At 39.3% G+C, this 19,123-nt stretch overlaps 6 protein-coding genes and 1 long non-coding RNA gene across 7 annotated transcripts; 5 read left to right on the plus strand and 2 right to left on the minus strand.

Moving 5' to 3' along the window:
* The first annotated feature begins 461 nt into the window (after nucleotides 1-461).
* Nucleotides 462-4,877, plus strand: LOC147040740 (sperm acrosome membrane-associated protein 4-like). The gene is made up of 4 exons (XM_085900361.1): nucleotides 462-543; nucleotides 629-712; nucleotides 3,728-3,838; nucleotides 4,185-4,877. The coding sequence occupies exons 2-4, from the start codon at nucleotides 661-663 to the stop codon at nucleotides 4,400-4,402; spliced, it is 381 nt and encodes a 126-aa protein (XP_085756487.1). The 5' UTR covers nucleotides 462-543; nucleotides 629-660; the 3' UTR covers nucleotides 4,403-4,877.
* Nucleotides 4,878-5,021: 144 nt separating this feature from the next.
* Nucleotides 5,022-6,503, plus strand: LOC147040741 (uncharacterized). The gene is made up of 4 exons (XM_085900360.1): nucleotides 5,022-5,313; nucleotides 5,398-5,540; nucleotides 5,815-5,925; nucleotides 6,015-6,503. Exons 2-4 carry the CDS (start codon nucleotides 5,489-5,491, stop codon nucleotides 6,251-6,253), a joined length of 402 nt encoding a protein of 133 aa, XP_085756486.1. The 5' UTR covers nucleotides 5,022-5,313; nucleotides 5,398-5,488; the 3' UTR covers nucleotides 6,254-6,503.
* A 144-nt stretch (nucleotides 6,504-6,647) lies between these two features.
* Nucleotides 6,648-8,261, plus strand: LOC147040742 (uncharacterized). Its single transcript, XM_085900363.1, has 3 exons — nucleotides 6,648-6,987; nucleotides 7,514-7,624; nucleotides 7,720-8,261. Exons 1-3 carry the CDS (start codon nucleotides 6,933-6,935, stop codon nucleotides 7,935-7,937), a joined length of 384 nt encoding a protein of 127 aa, XP_085756489.1. The 5' UTR covers nucleotides 6,648-6,932; the 3' UTR covers nucleotides 7,938-8,261.
* A 436-nt stretch (nucleotides 8,262-8,697) lies between these two features.
* Nucleotides 8,698-12,033, plus strand: LOC147040743 (uncharacterized). Its single transcript, XR_015062872.1, has 3 exons — nucleotides 8,698-8,860; nucleotides 9,262-9,372; nucleotides 9,583-12,033. It is a non-coding gene; the product is annotated as an uncharacterized LOC147040743 (long non-coding RNA).
* Nucleotides 9,970-12,302, minus strand: LOC147040744 (uncharacterized). Its single transcript, XM_085900348.1, has 3 exons — nucleotides 12,261-12,302; nucleotides 12,050-12,175; nucleotides 9,970-11,691 (listed from the first exon to the last, which is right to left on the minus strand). The coding sequence occupies exons 2-3, from the start codon at nucleotides 12,150-12,152 to the stop codon at nucleotides 10,643-10,645; spliced, it is 1,152 nt and encodes a 383-aa protein (XP_085756474.1). The 5' UTR covers nucleotides 12,153-12,175; nucleotides 12,261-12,302; the 3' UTR covers nucleotides 9,970-10,642.
* clic1 (CLIC family member 1) lies at nucleotides 12,093-16,999 on the plus strand. Its single transcript, XM_085900353.1, has 8 exons — nucleotides 12,093-12,668; nucleotides 13,064-13,198; nucleotides 13,438-13,488; nucleotides 14,734-14,843; nucleotides 14,949-15,074; nucleotides 15,153-15,259; nucleotides 15,330-15,511; nucleotides 15,613-16,999. Exons 3-8 carry the CDS (start codon nucleotides 13,447-13,449, stop codon nucleotides 15,772-15,774), a joined length of 729 nt encoding a protein of 242 aa, XP_085756479.1. The 5' UTR covers nucleotides 12,093-12,668; nucleotides 13,064-13,198; nucleotides 13,438-13,446; the 3' UTR covers nucleotides 15,775-16,999.
* lypc (ly6 domain containing, pigment cell) lies at nucleotides 15,906-18,523 on the minus strand. The gene is made up of 3 exons (XM_085900362.1): nucleotides 18,216-18,523; nucleotides 17,708-17,827; nucleotides 15,906-17,460 (listed from the first exon to the last, which is right to left on the minus strand). The coding sequence occupies exons 1-3, from the start codon at nucleotides 18,262-18,264 to the stop codon at nucleotides 17,249-17,251; spliced, it is 381 nt and encodes a 126-aa protein (XP_085756488.1). The 5' UTR covers nucleotides 18,265-18,523; the 3' UTR covers nucleotides 15,906-17,248.
* Nucleotides 18,524-19,123: the final 600 nt, after the last annotated feature.

A 19,123-nucleotide genomic window follows, 5' to 3' on the forward strand; every position in this document is an offset into this window, starting at 1 on the left:
ACCCATTTTTGATTTAATACAAAGTTAATTTTAGTAGTCATGAAGTTTCCGGTGGCCAAAAGAAGTGCACTGATGGATTAAATAATCATTCTTGTGGCAGCATTTTTTTTCTCATTTATTCATTTATTATTCTATAGGTTATTGTTTTCAAGTGATATTGTTAAGCAATATTTTAATTAGCCTGGACCTATTTCATTGTTTTGTCTGTTTGACAACAGTTAAATAGACGGTAATTATTTGAAAGACTATTTATTATTTAATAATGATTTAATTTATTTATTTATTCTTCTGACGTGTACTTTTTTTTGACGACACACCTCTGCTAACCCGTGATATTTGCTTTTATCAAACGGTAACATTTGGTCACATCCTCTAAATAGAAGCCAGTGGAATTTTTTTTCTGCCTTTGTGACTAAGTGGAAAACGCCTATTTCCCAGCGTGACGTCACACAATCGCAGGTGGATTGGAAGAGTTTTAGGCTGGTGGGTAGGAGGAAAAAACTGCTTTGCTTTGCATAGAAGAGCTCTTCTCATTGGATAACGGTAAGGCTGGGATGGGGTGGAAGATTATAAATGAGGCGATGGTGGAAAAAGAAAGTTTATTTCTAACGGTCTGTGTTGCACGCAGGTTGACAGCTCCTGGACATCTTGCCAATCAACATGAATCGAATTCTTCTCGGGATTTTCGCCTTAGGAGTCTGCTTTGCAATCGGTAAGAAATGTCCTCTTTTACACTTTTACACGGGGGGGAAATAAGTTGTGCACTTTAAAAAAAATAGTTTTAGGACTTTTGTGACGTGTTTGATGTTCGTTACAAATTGCCCGCAGGCGTGTTTCCGTTTCCCCCTAATTTCCATGTCAATTATAGAATTAAGCAAATGTGCGTCCAATTAACATTGTGCGTCCTTAAAAAAAACCAAACATAAAAATGAGTACCTCAAATAGACACTTTATTGAATAATTTTGAAGTGTGTGTGTGAGATCCATGTCCGGAGTGTGCACGCAGTTTGCCAGGGGAGGGTGTGGTCGAAGCCCCAAAAGAGGGCCAAATTGGGCACACCCAAAAATAAAAGCTACACTTGTTTACAAAGTGCAACACGCACAGACTGGCAAGGCTTTATGACAGGAAATGACATATTACTGGCATATTTTCCACTGAACCTTTTGGATCTTTCCAAATGTGATAAGAATCACATCACATGCTTACTGGTCACGCCACTTGACAATCACTTGATGAGTTTTTTTTTGTTTTTGGTTTTTTGTCTTTTGAAGCTGTTGCCATGGATTTTCAAGGAGCTAATAGCATTGTCTCCAATTAAATGGACAATTTTCTGCAAATGAGCCAGCTGTTCCATCATAGGTCAACAGATTTCATTTCTTTTAAAGTCTTCTAAATGGTGCTGGTTTTTCAGCAGAATTTCTAGGGCCCACTCATTTTGCGGTCTAACGTGTTACGGCACCTATATTTTTCACCCTAATCCAATTTCTCACATGCTGGGGTGAGGCAGCGAGATGCTTTTTGCAAGACTGAATCACGTCCCAGCTTGTCATGAGAAATTCCTCACCTCATAACAGACGAGGCTCGTGTCCCAAATTCCAGTTTCGCAGAGGAGTTTCAGAGTCCACATCACAAGTAACGTTTGTTCTTCAGCTATTGTGTTTTTGATGACAAAAGAGGAACAAGTCTTTGTTCCCATGGCGTTATTTGTATCCGGTTTCAGGCCCACCCAACCTGCTGCGACCCTCTGGGTTTTTTTTGTTGTTTTTTTTACTCTCAGGTGTTTTGTTTAACCTTTAGCTCCAATATCATGACTGAAGGTGATCCACCAATGTAGATCTTTGTAGTTTTCGAAAATGTAGTTTTCCCAAGATTCCCCGGTTGATTTTTAGTTTGAGTTCATTTTTGAACTGGGGTTCTCTATTGCCAATCTGTCTCGGATTTGGCTACAATGAAAATATTTTGATACATGGAGGCGTCTTGGCTATGGTGGGCTACTGGTTTGTTTTTGTGCTTTGATCAGTGGACGGGTACAATGAAATGTATTCATTCAACAAAATAACCACAGAATGGCTAAGAACTTTAGACTATGCCATTGTGGCCTTCAACTCCTATTGCTCATGTGGGAAAGGAGCTTATTCATGCAGATTCCCCAAATGCGTTATTTAGTCACTTTATATGACCCATTTCTGGCTCTAACTTACGGTATACTGCCCCAAGAGGGCGACAAAACCAATTTTTTGAATACCCAAATGAAACTCGCTCGAAAATATTAGTTTGACACTAACTGGCCACAAGGTGGCACTAATGTAATGATATTTGTTATTTAAGACTTAAAACAGCAAAAACGATATGTTAAAAATCGGCGATGGCCAAACTATTTTATAATAGCTTCACTGACTGAATTACATTTTGAAGCAAATTTAAAGATTCATCACAAACTATTTACAATTTATTTGACTAAAAAAAGAAAGTTGAAGCTGGCATTTCAAAAATATGACAATGCATGCCACAATCAAATTGACACAAATTTGGAATACTGTATTATAATGGTTGGGTAACCTCTGGTATGTTATTATTTTTTATTATTAAAAGTGTTGCGGGATTATTGCACCACACCCCTAACCAGGCTATTGCTGCTGGAACAATGTGTCATGTACGCCAAACCCAAATGTTAAACCTCTGCTATTTACAATCCACACCTAACACTCTCTATGCGTATTTATCTTGAAACCTTTGCCAGTCTTTATCACGGTCTGTGACTTCCTTGCCTTTTATTTCAAGTTGGACTCAAAAGCATTTTGTGCAGCAGTTCATTGTTAGTTTACGGTCACCTAGTTGGCCATTGTTTGCCCTCATTTCCCGTTTCCCACAGTTGACTAAGAAAATACAGAGCTGTTTAACAATACAAAACTCACAGGAGAGAATTTGTCTCCTGGTTTTTGTGGTCTTTCTGCTGCTGCTGCTGAGGTTCATGCATACATGCATGCAATCAACAGTTAAATTCTCATCCATTCATCTGGTTTGACAAGAAATTGGAAGGGGTGACAAACGCGTTAGCCAGCATTGTAAAGATACTAAACTAGGGTAGGGCTGTGTATGCGTAAATCTGCATGACGTCATCCCTACCAAAAGCCACAGAGTCCAATATTTAATGTCTTCAACTGTTTTTAGAGTGAAAGCTTTCCTTTTGCAACAACTGAGAATGTTTGGATGGTACAAAATAAAAACTTATGAAAAGTTATGAAACAGTGACAGTCCATGATACATACTGTCCCGTTAAGGTGTGTTCACATGTCAACTGTAACATTGAGTGATAGATAACATCAGTTGTCACCCAAGAACAATTTGTCTTATTCAAATAAAACTTGGGTCTCCTCATCAATCAAACCAAAAGTTTCTTTTCAATGATTGTTGATGGCAGTGACGTGCGGTGAGCTTCATGACTTGTGAACACAAGGTATAGCTTCCTCTGCCCCCATCCTGGTTGAAAGTCTTTCCCTCAACTGCCAGGGGTCTGTAAAATATGTACATGTGAATATAAACAGATGTTTAAAATGTTTGGGGGTAAAGAATATATATGCCTGTCTATATTTGTTGCTGTACCGTTTGTATTAAAATCTACACAATGCTTGTGATTTATAAATTGTTGCAGTAATTATGATCTATCTGTTAAAATTGCTGCTCATGAGTTTTTTTTGTATGTGTATGCCTCATTGTCCTTTTCAGGCCAGGCTCTGGAGTGCTACGAGTGTAAAATTGGCTTCTGGAACCTGTGCATCACCAAGAAGATCACTTGTCAGGCAGGGGAGCATTGCTTCAGCGGCAAAGGCAAAGCAGGTACTAAAAAAAATTCTGTTGTCGAGGACGCAACTGCTGTCACTCATGGCTTCCGGAATGAGACACTAAAGGATTCCATGCAGACACGTGTTTAGACAAACTCCTGTTTTTTTTTGTTTTTTTTCATTTCTGCCAACAATTTGACAACTTTATTTAGGTTGTGTTTTTGTCACCAGTTCTGATTTACACACCTTATCATTTTTAAATGCTATTGAGGGCGGAAATATTTCAACAGAATTTTCTGCGGTCTTTTTTTATTTGCATACTTACCATTCCATAAATTGCTCCCATTCCATAAATTGCTCCTGCCATGTTGGCGCTAACAAACCTGGTTGTCGTCCTTCAGCTGGCTTCTTGGACATCTCCATGAAGGGATGCCTTGTGAAGGATGACTGTAATAAAACCCACGATGTGAATTTCCCCTCCAACTCCAACTCCACCGTCTACAAGATGACCAAGACTTGCTGCGACAGTAACCTGTGCAACTCCGCACCAAGAATCTCAAATGGGCCACTGGTCCTTGCCACCATTAGCGCCCTGCTTATGGCCAACATGCTGGTGTAATGGGTCTCACATTATCCATAAACCCAAGAGGACTGTTGTTGTTTTTTTGTTTTTTTATTGTATTGACGGTTTCCAAAGCATTTCAATTCTCTAGCTGATTTCTTGTCTAAATTGCCTCAGTCCTCATTTCAACCATCTTGTCAACTGATAAACTCTAAATTAAAAAGTTGATTTTCTGTCATGACATTTTTTTTTTTTGCTAGCATCTTATAGTAGCCTTCATTTTTTTTTTTGTATTGGTAAAAAACGCTCAGCATGTAACTATATGGGGAATGTAAGTTGTAAAAGGTTAACATTGATTGCAAGAATTTGCCAGAATGAGATGTTGACTTGTATTCAAATTTATGACTCAAATGAAACAAAAGTGGACACATTTCTCTTGAGTGTACTCATGTATTTGATAATTATCTGTGAAATGGCTCATGTAAGATTGTATCATTAAAAAATCTGCAAATAAAGTCTTTTAAATTGGAAAGGGGGGCAATTTTTGTGCGATGCTCAAGTAGGAGTTTCGTTGGGCCCACTCATCAACTGGAAGAACCTGTCTTGCCTGCTTAGCATCTCCTGTGAACAACCTTCCCTCTTTGTTCATTCCAAGTGAAAAACTCTTCCGCTGATAATTATATATATATTTTTTAATGAATCATTCATCATGTAAATTTCTATAAAAAGAAAAAAAAAAGTTCTTTCTACACAACTGCATCAGCCATACTTTTTGTTAAAATGACATGGGAGCTTTTTTTTTTTTTTTTTCTTAAAAATTCAAACTACAATGTGTATTGGAGAAGGGAGGGAGGGAAACATTGGATTACATTGTATGCATTTGGATTTTATTTTTTTCATGTTTTTTGTTCAATAATCCCCTGGCATTCCAATATTTTCAGTGACGCACAGCAAGGAGAAGACAAAAGGTGATGAAACCGCACCCTGTGTTACCCCCTCCCCTTATCCTGACCCACCTGTTTTGGAGGGGATAAAACCCTTCTCTCAAACAGGTTGATGACTATTCCCACTTGACACCTGAGAAGGTGACTGAAGACCATTGGAAAGTTTTTTTGTGAGGCCTTAACCAAGAAAACGGCAAAGATGGGCAGGATTCTTATCGGAGTCATCTCAGCACTTGCATGCTTCATGCTTGGTAAGAAGTCTTCATATTTAGAATTAACATTTAATGAATGCATTTCAAAATAAAGCAAATGAAGTCATTTTGACTTTTTTTTCCCCTTTTATTTTTGGGGAAATTGCTTTAAAATGCTTCCATTTTTTTTATAATAAAGGGAATATTATGAGGGTTAGAATACTGTGAAAGCAAAAATGACGGGCAAATTATCAAATGTGCACATCCTGGAGTGGCAAGTTAATATCCTATTTGCTGACTTAAAACATAAAAATTTGTTTCATATTTGTTCCAGTGGAGTCCCTCACATGCAACCAGTGCTCCTTTGGTCTGCTGGGTTTCTGTCTGTCCTCCACCAGTGTAGAGTGTACCACCAACACCTCTCAGTGCTTCACAGGAAAAGCGAGTAAGTCTTTTTATTTTTTTTTGGTTGTAGTAAATTGCCATCCACCCACCACAGCATCACTCAAAGCGTGACCTTTGGGTCCCCGACAGCTTTCGCTTCCATCTCGTCCTCGGTGGGCTTCAACACTCAGGGTTGCATCGAGGAGGCCAGCTGCAACATGACCACCAACGCCACTCTGCTGGGCGTGGCCTATGAAGCCAGAGTGGACTGCTGCTCTACGGATGGGTGCAACCCGGTCCAGACGAGCGGAGCCCCGTCGGCCAGGATGACGCTGGCCGCCGCCGTCGGGGCCGCCGTCCTGGCCTCGGCGTGGGGAAGCTTGTTGTGATGCAGCCACTTGACGCTCAATTATGAAAAATCCTTGGACGTTGTCAATTTACAAAAAAAAAACAAAAAAACAGTATAGGCCTATAGTACGTACACACTGTTGACCTCATAGTCGATCGATGAAATGTTTTAAGGAGACATTGAGCTCGTAAACCTCGTGTTTTTTTTGTAAAATGTTTTTTTTTTTATTTATCCTTTATTCAAATGTCAGAACTGAAATCCGTGATGTGAAAATAAAAACATTGAATAGATGTGGTGATTTCACTTCAAATCATAATCTTGAAGAATTGTGATTGGCTGAAAACTGCTCCAGCGTGTACTCCATCTCAGCTGCAATAGGCTTGGCCGGAAAAGAAAAAGATACTGAAACTATATTTGACATTCAGAATGCGTTATCACACGGAATCAAGGCTAGACTGCTCTTAATTGCTTTGTATTTTTATTTGTCATTGTAGTCATTCTAATTTGCACAACAAACAAACTACGAGTGGGAGTGACTGAGAATCTTCCATTCATACTGATGACCAGTGCAGAAACCAGAAGAGTCACATTTTTGCTGACGAGCAACTTGGAACTTGTCTGCTTTATTGTCAATTTGTGCTTGCTCCTTTTTCTACCTTCATCCGTCCGTAGCAATTATTATTTTGTTTTTGGCTATCCACCCTTGTGACAAAAGGTATATGATGAACAACTTTTGGAAAACAGCAATTCTCCTGGCTACGATTGTAGCAGCTGGTAAGTTGATAGTAACTGAGAGCTAATGCTAATGTAGCCTTCTTTTGTATTTCACCTTATGTCAAAAAGGATGAATGAATTGTCCTTTTGAAAATAGAGTCAGACATTTGAGTGTATGATACGGGTTGTTGTTTAATGAACCCCTCCATTCTCCTATGAATGAGGAAGACACAATGCAAGAAAAATGTGGACATACTATGAACCCGGATATGAAAATGACGGCGTAATTACAATGTACAATGTTCTGGGTTTGATTCTTGACTCATTTGTATTCTCTCCTGTTGCTTGTGCGTCTTTTCCCAATCAATCAATCAATCAATCAATCAATCAATCAAGCAATCAATCAAGCAATTAAGCAAGCAACCAATCTCAGTGTGACACAGACATTGTTTTCTCTTTTTTGTATTTTGTTCTTTGGCCAACAACCACCTACGGTATAAGGGTAACTACATTAAAAAAAACAAAAAAAAACTCTTGACTCTTCTTTTCTTTTCTTTTTTTCTTCTTTTTTGATATCACTGAACAGCTGACTGCCTGACCTGCCGCCGGTGCCCCATCACCATATCCGACCTATGTCTGTTTGGCAGCGACATCACTTGTGATAATGCAACACAAAGCTGCTATCGTGGAAGTCTAGGTAAGGGGATTTATGATTTCTTTGATTTCTCATTTTTGCCTTTTTTGATGTGGTTGACTATATTTGGTAAATGTATTCTGTCATGCTTATTTCAGATATCAATCGTGGTGAATCGGGCTCGCTGAACTTGCGTTTCCGCGGCTGCACGCGATCAGATCTGTGCGGTGTTGTGGTGAATGCAAGCGTCCTCGAAAATACTTTGGTCACTACGCTCAACTGTTGTGACACTGATCTGTGTAACAATGCCGCGTCTGTCCAGCTCTCCTTGACAATGGCCGTCTGCGTAGGCATTTTTTTACGATGGGCCATGTAAGGAAGGCCCTTGATATAATTTATGATACAAACCAGGTCTTTCCTTATTTGCACTTTTTGGCTCTCTTTTTTTCCCCTTCAACCTACGCCTTCAATTGTTGAGGGGATCGGGAGGATCATCTTTTAATGAACTGATCCTGCAGCAATTAAATGTTGCACAACAAAGAAAATACAGAAACCTTAATTATCAAGATCAGTGTTGACTGAGAAATAAATAAAGTGCAACTCTGCTTTTCTATTTGCTGTGCACAGAAAAATCTACAATGAGGTGTATATGTTATATTCTGTGCTATAAAAATCAAAATAAATCAGGTTCTAATGAAAATACTGACTGGTATATGAGGGGTTTTTTTCTTCCAAAAACACACTTGGACATTAATTTTGTTTATTTTCTACTCGAAAATCCAAAATTTGACTGGATGTCAGTGCCTTACCATCTGCAAAAGTCTGACATTGCAACAATGAATCCACATTATGTACAATGGACTTTAAATAACCCTTCAAAAAGACGTAAATGAAAGCAAAAGAATCAGCAGGCTGCCAAGAAGAAGATGGCAATTATCTTCAGTTCTTAATGATAGACGCTGAAAACTTGGAGAGTCACATATTTGTTTGTGTTTGTTCATACTGGATTCTCATCCAAGCATCTTGGTTGAATTAAAAAATTTTTTTGTTCATCTACACTCCCCCTACAACTATTTCAGACAGGTTAAATTTCACTTTCGTAGCAGTTGGTAAAACCTGAAGTGTCACTTTTTGTGGATTTACATTGGCTGGTGGCATTATCATAAGAGTATATAAGCCATCTCTTTGTCAAATTCAAAATCCATTTAGCTACTGCCCACACATCTTGTGATCATCACGGGAACACCATGACTGATTTTTGGAAAACAGCAATTCTCCTGGCTAGTATTGTAGCACTTGGTAAGCTGATAGTAATTGACAAAGAAAGTAGCCAGTGTTGATGCTCGCTTATCGTTTTTTTTTTAATGTTTTTTTTTTTAGAATAATTAAAAAAAAGATTGCACCTTCTGTATTACCTTCTATAAATTCGAATTAGCCTCAGCCTTGCTAGATTGCAAGATTTGAAATATTCATACTGTACAATTAAGTATATTTGTATACTAGTTTATTTCAGAGTTCAGACATACTAATTCCAATGATTTGGCTGTGTAAATGGCTATTGAAATTGAATTTGCCAAACTGCATGTTGACAAGCCAAAATGGAAAGCAGAACTTTTTGGCAAAAAAATGACAGATACCTAGAAAAGAGCACGGTCCGTTCTGGACCTCCATATTTTTCTTCCATGTTTCTGATTGAATAGGTCACTGCCTGGACTGCCGTGAATGCGCCATTGATACAGTGGACAGATGTTCGTCGGGCCAAGATGTCACATGCGCTTCTGACACCGATCAGTGCTTCCGTGGGCTACTCGGTAAAGAGACTTCTTTTTTTTTTAGGTGGCTGCTTGTTAGTGTTCATTTGGATGATATCAGATTCCAAAGATATTTGAGAAGAAATTGGTAAAAGTGGGGATTTGGGAATCTGATTGGACAACAAACGTAACATCCACTTGCAGGTTAATTGGAAAGCAACAGTCAAAATTCGGTCATTGATTATTTTTTTCATGTAATGCCTGTTTCAGATTTTGGTTCCAGATCGGAGAACCCCATAATAATTACGGGCTGCGTACCCCCAGTCTTGTGCAACCAAACATTCAGTGAAGACACCATCGCAATTAACCTTGCTGTTGAATTCACACTAACTACTACCTGTTGTACCACGGATGGATGTAACAGTGCCACATCCATCCAGGTCTCCATCGCAATGGTCATCTGTGGCAGCATTTTTGCACTTTGGGCCATGTAGAAGAACCTTGAAGCGACTTCTGTCTTTGTACTCGCTCTATTCTTGCTTGCGTTATTTTATTTGAACGGTGCTTATCTTTCGAATGATTTGCTTACTATCGATCTAAAAGATAAGGAGGATAAGCGCATACGCTTGAACACTTTTGATTGCTTTATCAAACAAAAGACAAGAATGACAAGTAGTTCCTGAAGATCTACCGATATCCTCGACTCACTCGACACCCAGACTGGTTTACTCAGACAACAGCCAATCTCGCTATACCCTCATTTGCTAACTTTAAAATCAGTCAACAAGCCAGGCACGATTTCTTTAAGCAACACACACACATTTAACATCACAGATACTACAGTGTCCGTGGTGGACAAAAATAATAGCTGCATCTTACGCGCATATTTTGGTATTTCTCGTTGATTCAACAAGTATAAGAGTAATAAATATATTTCTGCGCTTCTATCTTCTGGTATAACCATTCAAGAATCAGGGCTTTGGGAATATGTTTAATATGCATCTCATTTGGGACAACAATGAAAATACAAGAATGAATTTAAGATTTGATTAACAATAGTGATTCAACTCAAATATATATTTTTACAACTCGCTTTTCTGCATGGGGCGCACACAAATGTATTGGGTTTCATTTGTCAGCCCCAAAAAAATAAAATGTGAAAAAAAAACCGGTTTGAATCTTATTTTCCTAGCCAATACCGCCCTCTGGTGTCGATATGAGGGAAAATAAATATATTTGGAAAAAAACTGTCTGCAGTCTTCACTGCATCAAGCATAACGAGTCTAATTTGCATGAATTTACAATTCGGCAGTGCCGCAGGGAATTGCCGTCAAACATTTTTTGTCCCTTTGTCGTGTGTACGCATGTGTACAGCTAAACTTTCACGATGAGCAAAACTTCGAAAACAAATTGAACAACTATAAGGTTTTTCTCCCGTGTGTATTCTCATGTGTCTAACCATATCAGACTTTTGAGTAAACGCTTTAGCACAAAGGGAGCAACTAAAGGGCTTTTGGCCCGTATGTATTCTCATGTGTTTAATCATATTTGCCCTTTGAATGAAGGTTTTATTGCAAACGGAGCAACTGAAGGACTTTTCGCCAGTGTGTATTCTCACATGTATGACCATATCTGACTTCATTGAAAACTCTTTGCTGCAAACTGAGCAACGAAAGGGTTTTTCTCCTGTGTGTGTTCTCATGTGTGCAACCAAACTTTCCTTATGAGAGAATTTTCTAGCACACAATGAGCAGTTGAAAGGTTTTTCTCCCGTGTGTACTCTCATATGTGACTTCACCGAGTCCTTTCTGGAGAATGTTTTTCCACAAGTTGAGCAACTAAAAGGTTTTTCTTCCATGTGCGTTCTCATATGTTTGATCATATTTTCCTTTTGAAAGAATGTTTTACCGCAAACTGAGCAACAAAAGTGTTTTTCTCCTGTGTGGATTTTCATGTGTTTTACCAGGTTGGACTTTTTAGTCGCTTTTTTACCACAAACTGAGCAACTGAAATGTTCTTCATCTGCACATCGTCTACTGGGTGTTTGGGAAGTTTTCTCGTTCACAGTCGTGTCCTTTTCGGAGCTTTTCAACAGTTTGTCATCAATTGGAGTGTCTGTGTCGCTCCTTAAAGGTTCTTCCATCTCGTCGCTGTCTGACAGTGTCGCTAAAAGCTCATCCGATGGTGCTCCTTTACGGCTCGGATGGAGCGGTTGGTCGTCTTCGTCCTTCACGACGACAATGATCAGTGGCAACTTGCTGATGTCAGCCTCCTCTTCTTCCTCTTTAACATGGAGGAGCTGTGCATCCTCTCGCTCCACAGTGGGGCTACCCCACTTAAGGGGAACCTTCTCCTGATGACCAATCAGCTGCTGGACATCTGCGGGACATGACGTAGTAGGAATAATACAAGTCAAATAGGATATGCCAGAGATTCTCCAAGTGTTTGATAAAATTTAAATCATGAAAAGTAATTATCATCATCAAAACTAAATCATCCCACCATGGAGCTGTAAATAAGTGCATTTTAAATTTTCTATATTGACTCTGCTCTATTGTGTGTCAATTTAAATGTCCAATTTGATTAAAATACACTTTATTTCCTCATTTATATAGTTTTTCTTCTCATAAAAAGAACCGTTTAATTTATATTCAAATACATGTAATTTAGGTCTTTGTCAGCGTCAATATATCAATAAAGTTGGTTTAAAAAAAACATAAACAGGAAGTTGAGCGACCTGTTTTCCGGGTTTGATCACGTGATGTTCCGGCTCTAACGGGTTGTCTTTGTCGATCGGTCTCTTCTCTCACTCGACAAAGTTGCTCCTCGTACGACGCCATCGTTCTTTCGGAAAGCACGTTGTCTGCAGTGGCAACAAGTTGCTTCCTTTAATGCCCCTTGTAACGTTTTTTTTCATTCTCGTCTTTGCTCTCCGCCTCTTTGCTTACGTGCACATTTCTTCTTCGTTTCCTACATCTTCTTTCTTGGGGTTTGCATTGAGTGTCCGAGGCGAATTAGCGCCGTCTACTGTGCCGGAATTGTACGTCAGCTCAGCTAAGCTACAACAACATTCCAATCAATGGCATTGCACTGCACAGACTTTCAAATAAGATGAAACTAGATTTTTTTCCGCAAACAATTTTCAAGAGGTTTCCTTTCTTTTTTTTAAATAAAATTTGATCCTAGAGGCTCAAGGACTCTGCAGAGGTTGTAGAGCTGCACCACGGCCATCACAAAAACCACTACCACCCCTAAACCTAGTTTTAAACCCTAATTTGAAACCCTAACCCTAGTTTTAAACCCTACTTTGAAACCCTAGTTTAAATCCTACTTTGAAACCCTGATCATCTCCAGTTGTAAGTAATTTTCAACAATCATTATTTTAATGTTCCTACTTTACAATCCACATGATATCAATTTGTAGACGTAGATGATCCAACAAAATGAACAGATTATTTATCCTCTCACGGTCTGGAACGGATTATGGCATTTCCAATCATTAAAAAATGTATATGCAAGTGTTTTGACTGTGAATATTTTTATTTTATTTTGAGGTCGTTTTACAACTTGCATTTTATGCAAACTAGAATTCAAAGGGTTAAAATACATTTGATTTTACACAGATGATAAGTGACTATAGTTACAAACTTAATACGGTGAAAGGTACAACGAATTAAATTCCCGAGCCGTGACTTCAACTGGCACCTATAAATAACTACATTGTTGCTTTTTTTTTCCATTCCGTGGTGAGGTTTGCCGATGCCGGTGGCCTCCAGGAAATGTAGAAGTGGTGCGTGTGTGTTGCCCGAAAAAGAGGACGCACCACTGGGAGGAGAAACTAGCAACAGCAGCAACAGGCGTCAGCAGCTTCGAGCAGCGCAAAAAGGTAGACAAACTCACACGGAAATAACATTTAATCCGCTCTAAAAGTCGTTTAAAAACGACACGTGTCTTTTTGACACTTGGTGAACTTATTTGATTGTTTATTTCATGTTGTTTCATATCCGTTCAATGTCTGTGGGCTTGTTAGCGGAAGATGGGCTTGGCTCTCCTCCGCTTTCGAAATCCTTCTCCCCCGCTTGGCTGACATGTTCAAACTTTTTTTTTTGACGTTTTCTCTGGCAGGAAGGAACGATGAGCGACCTAAGTGCGCCCAAAGTCGAACTTTTTGTCAAGGTAAGGAGGAGACTTTTTCCTAATAGCGCGCGCGCGCTCGCACGCACGCACGCTGTGTCGTGCGTCGGTCGCGTCGATTTAACATAACGCGACAGTGATTTGATTTGTCGCTTATTAAATGTCTCATTTGTGTAGCAGGCGTGTGTCAATGTCACCCAGAAAGCCTGTTGACCCACTGGCTTTATAAACGACTAATCTCATTAAAAGCACATTAACATCAGACCTGAATCTATATTTAGTCCTACAGCAAGTTGTGCACAGGTTTTCCATAATGATTCCTCTGTTTGAACACGTGCTCTACTTTTTTTTTTCTTCCCCCCTCTCTCCATGGAAGAAAGATGCTGTTGTAACTTGAGTGAAATTGCCACTTTAACTTGCTTACCTTCATTTTTTTGTCGGGAGTAAATAGAAAGCAAAAGCAGTTTGATGAGTGTTGTGTAGCGTAACTTCTTATATTGTCGTGGCAAGTTATTTTTATGGAGGATTAATTTCTGATCAAGTTTGTTGAAGAGGATATTTCTATGGTTTTGGACTTTGGGCAAGAAATGGGCAACACCCTGGACTGGGAGTCACTTAGTCACGGGCCACACAAAAAGAGACAACCAGTCGCACGCACGCTCTCACCGAATGGAAACTGAACCTGTCAGGCGAGTGATCAGTGATGAAAGGAGACATTTTGCTCATATTTGAAAAGGTTTACCAGGAGGGCTGAATGATTTTGACAACAAAAATAAATGTAAAAAAAAAACACCTACAAAGTAACCCAAATATTTCTCTTTCTATATTGTAGCCTTTGCTATTTGAAAAATGCATTCTACTACATTGCAGTGTCAATTTGGATTTGACTAATTGTTCTGTCTTGTAATTCCCGTGTCAAAGTAAAATACCTGTGACATGTTTTTGTGACTATTGCCTTAGGATAAAAAAAAAAGTCGTAGCAAATCCCAAAAAGTGAGCGCGAACTACAAAGCAGACACAATTCAAACGGTGTAGTAATATTTTTTTTCCTCTATCTCGAATGACTATTGAAAAGAAGAAAAAGAGAACAAGTAGTTTCAAATACCCGCCCTTCCCCAAATATGCTTCCTCATTCACTCAATATTCCTGACCAACTCTTAGGGGCGCTAGTGAGTAAAAATCCCTTACATGTGTGTATTTTATCATATTTTCTTCATGGGACAACACTGCCCAATTTTCATGAGTTTTGTAGGATACGAAATGCAAGATTTTTATTTTGTCTTCCAGGCAGGGAGTGATGGCCAGAGTATCGGCAACTGTCCCTTCTCTCAGCGCCTCTTCATGGTGTTGTGGCTTAAAGGAGTCACATTTGACGTTACCACCGTGGACATGAAGAGGTGGGAATTTGTTTTGAAAATGGACACATTTTCATTCAAAAAGCAAAATGCTTCCTCACGTTGTTAATCACATGGTCCGTCTTCCTTCTTCTCATCCACCGAAAGGAAACCGGACATTTTGAACGACCTGGCTCCCGGTGCCCAGCCGCCCTTCCTGTTGTACGGCACTGAGGTGAAAACGGACACCAATAAGATCGAGGAGTTCCTGGAGGACAATCTCTGCCCCCCAAAGTAGTCCAACACATTTTGCCATTCCTAAATGCGATGACGTGCTTTATAGAAGGGCTTTCTCTGTTTGTTTTTTTTTAGATATCCTCGTCTGGCAGCGCGTAACCCCGAGTCGAACACAGCAGGCATGGATGTTTTCTCCAAATTCTCAGCTTACATCAAGAACTCCAACCCTCAGACCAATGAAAGTGAGTCAAAGGCCATATATTTGCTGGGTGGGTGTTTGATGAAAGCTTCCGTTCACACGCTTGTGTTCAGATCTGGAGAAAGGCCTTCTGAAAGCACTGAAGAAACTCGACGACTACCTCGGCTCGCCACTTCCTGACGAAATCGACCAAAATAGCTCAGATGAAGTCACTTCCTCGTCCCGCCCCTACCTCGACGGCCAAGAACTTACGCTCGCTGACTGCAACCTGCTTCCAAAGCTCCACATTGTCAAGGTAACGAGGCTTTGGGGAGCTTTTTAGTCACCACACACTCACTTGAAAAAAGGAGACCATTTTCACACAATTCCTTTTTATTTTATTTTTTTTTTTTTCAGGTTGTGTGTTTAAAATACCGAAAATTCAGCATCCCTCAGTCTCTGTCCAACCTTTGGAGGTACCTGAACTCAGCATACGCCCGAGACGAGTTTGCCTCAACCTGCCCGATTGATGACGAGATCCACATGGCTTACGCTTCTGTGGCTAAAGTTCTCAAGTAGGCTTTGGGAGTAAAAAAAAAAAAAAAAGTTGGTTAGAAAGAATTCCTCATCAGTTTAACAAGCGGCCGTATATACACAAGTGTATCACAAGACATTTTTATTTTATTTTATTTTCAGACTTGCCTGTTTACTGTAAAAACCCTTCAAAATCATTTGCTCTAAATTCTACGATTTCGTGGAGGTGCAAAAGATAAATCCCAACGCAGTCGTAGCATTTCTTTGTACTTTGGGGAGATGATGTATACAGACGCAAAACTGCCAAGTCAGCTGAAAACTCATTCAGCTTAAGTGTCAATCTTTTATTGAGTCGAAAATATGCACACCAGCATGAACCAAAGTATTTGGCAATCACGTTGAACGGTTCACACTTGGGATGGGCCAGTAGCGACGCCAGCCTTCTTTTTCACGGTGTCGGTACAACGCCAGCATGGCTGTTACATTGTGCTTGTTTTATATCATCAGGAACTCATTCCGAATTTCTCATCTTAGCAGAGTAGACGATAAATATGAAATCATTTCTCTTCTAATCTTGTTCATTTTTTTAATATGGCCCTAAAACTCCGTTATATGAATTGAGTTGAGCAGTTAGCAATGTCCTGAAACAGGAAGTGACTTGAGAATGTCGCAACTAAAAATAATAGCGCGTCGTTTTCGACTGCTCGGAAGATAAGCTTGAAGAAATGTGCACTTACAGAAAATAGCTCGTGAACAATACTGATGGAAAGGAATATTTGAAATGTTCTGAAAAGTGACTTCAAACCACTCAAGTGCAATTTAGAACATATTTTTTTTCAACGCTGTTTTTGACATATTTGCCCGTTTTGCTTCACAACTTAAATTGGAGAGGTGGACCTTCCCAAAGTGAAAAGATTTTTTGGTTTGTTTGTTTGAGTTGACTGAACTGTTTCCGCCATGAATCAATTAAAGGGACAGTGTCTTATAATATTTTCAGGACGTCATTTTAAATTTCTTCATGTACTGTAGAGATAAATGACATTTCAGGGACCTAGCTCATGAACATTTGACTTTTTTGTTTCTTAATATATTGCATGTCATTTTGATGACACCTATTCAGCTCCTTGCTATTTTTAGTATTACTTTTGTTGACTTTTTTGTGTTTTAGATCATTAGCTGACATTCCAAGTTGACTTTTGTATTTCTAAGGCCACATTTCATTTGTGCATTTCTTTCAAAGTAAGCCCAATAAAGTTTTCTTCAGAAATAAGTCATCTGACTCTCTACATGCTGTTCAATTACTGTTTTCCATGTTCATGGAGATGACAACTGGAAAATGCACAGAAGACATGACATACCTTTTTATAGGTATGCACTTTTAAAACAAAAAAAAATATTTCCTGCTTTTTCCCTATTCAGAGTCCCCAATTTAAGACCTACTGGACTATGAATGTAATGTAGGCTATCATTTTTCTTTTCCAGTCAGGAGCATACCACAACGTAAGCAGCGTCGGCGCTTTCACGCCAGCAGAAGTTTGAGCGCAGGTAGCAGGCAGAGCGCGGCACCTCCCCACTTGGTGGCGCCGAGCGCCGACGCCCCGTTACACAGGTCTGTATTGCAGCACACGTTGGTGTAGTTGAAATAAAGGCCGCTGCTGTATTTCTGCCCGTGCACACCACACTGGGAAGGATCAGCGCAGCTTTTCTCATAGAACGTTATTTGGAGTGCACCTATGGATGCAGAAGTGGAAAAATTTCATGTCTACATATTATCCATCAAGTACTTTGCAGGAAATTACAAATTAATTTTTGCTCTTGGATCCTCCACCCAGAGAGAAAACAATCATTCCACTCTCGGAGCATTCCTTGTCTTTGAATCAAAAGGCAACACTGAGTAGAGCAGTACAATGAATGTTTTGTCTTCAATTTGTGCAACAATAGAGCCATAGTTTTTACACCCAAACACAAAAAGCATCACCTCGTGTTGCCGTCGCAACGCTGGACAGGCAGCGACGCCCATCCCCGCAATGCTCGGGAAACTTTAGGCAGTCCAGAGGAGAAATGGCAGGAAATACACAAGTATAACACATCAAACAAGCTGAAACAGAAGACAAATATTTTCGAGGTCAGTTATTTCAAATGAAATCGATTAAAAAATTAAACAAAATGTTATGACTTTAAGATGATGAATGATTAGAATGAGGCAACAACACCAAATGGTGACAAAAATGCTGAATTCTGTAATTGAGTATAACTTTTTGTCTGTTTTGCTTTACTATTTGCACACAAACCTACTTTGATCAAATACGTGCAGAAAGTAAGTTAAAAGCTGACATAGTAAGAAAGAAATTCAAGTGCTAATACCGGGGAAATCTACGTCATCAATTTATATATAAAAATCAACTAGAACATTTATCACATTCAACGAAAAATACAATGCATTAGAACTGCAAAAAGTTAAATATTCTCTTTTTTTTTTTACTTACTTGCCAAGGGAAGACAACACAGTAGCAAGAGAAGCTGCGAGACAGACATGATGTTTCCTTCCTTCCCGTCCAACTCTTGGAGTATCGCGTTAAACTTTTGCAACAAGCTTTTCCAATTTGTTGTTTCTGTTGAAGTACACTCCCCTCTCTTAATTAAAATTCTGCCTCTCCTCGCATCCTTGGCTCAAGCGCTTGTTTTGTTGCGCGACTCTCCAGAAAAAGTTAACAAACAATGAATCCAATATCATTTAATAATGACATTAATAATAAATATCACATTGCAAATGTGATTGATAACTTGATAACTAAAAAAAAGTTCAACTTTTTTTCCCTAATTTATGCGGACGAGACAGGAGCTGGTGGATGCTGAGCACGCATTCAAACTCATAAAATAGAGCAGTTGAGAGGGCTGGTCGTTTGTAATACGTCAGTACGTCCGCCATATTGGATGTGCCAGATTTAACAAGTAAATTAATGCAAGGTCACCCTCTGCCAAGTTAATGTAAATTGCCCAGTGAAAGAAATCAATTAAAGAATATATCACTGCACCATATTAACAATCCATTCATACACACCATGATATCAAATATTGTGAAATAAATGATTCTTTGACATGATCTCAAGATCTTATCACTAAAAAGAATCATGAATATCCCATTTAGCAATTAGACTGGGGAGAAACCAGAGGGAGTCAGAAAATAGGAACGTCAAGTTTAACTGAATTATCCTTAAGTTGTAATGGGAGACATGAGGACAGCATGTTGGACGGTCTGCTGACTGGAGGTCTTGTGATAGGACCAGTCAAGTGGCTCCAACTGTTTACCAGTTAATCAGATGTGCAGAGATGCACAGGATAAAGTCATAATCCAAAGATTCACACAGTTACTTGACAGCTTTGCTTTGCTTGT

The sequence above is a fragment of the Syngnathus leptorhynchus genome, chromosome 20 (assembly GCF_054491065.1).
Source record: "Syngnathus leptorhynchus isolate UIUO chromosome 20, UIUO_Slep, whole genome shotgun sequence".
Classification (NCBI taxonomy): domain Eukaryota; kingdom Metazoa; phylum Chordata; class Actinopteri; order Syngnathiformes; family Syngnathidae; genus Syngnathus; species Syngnathus leptorhynchus.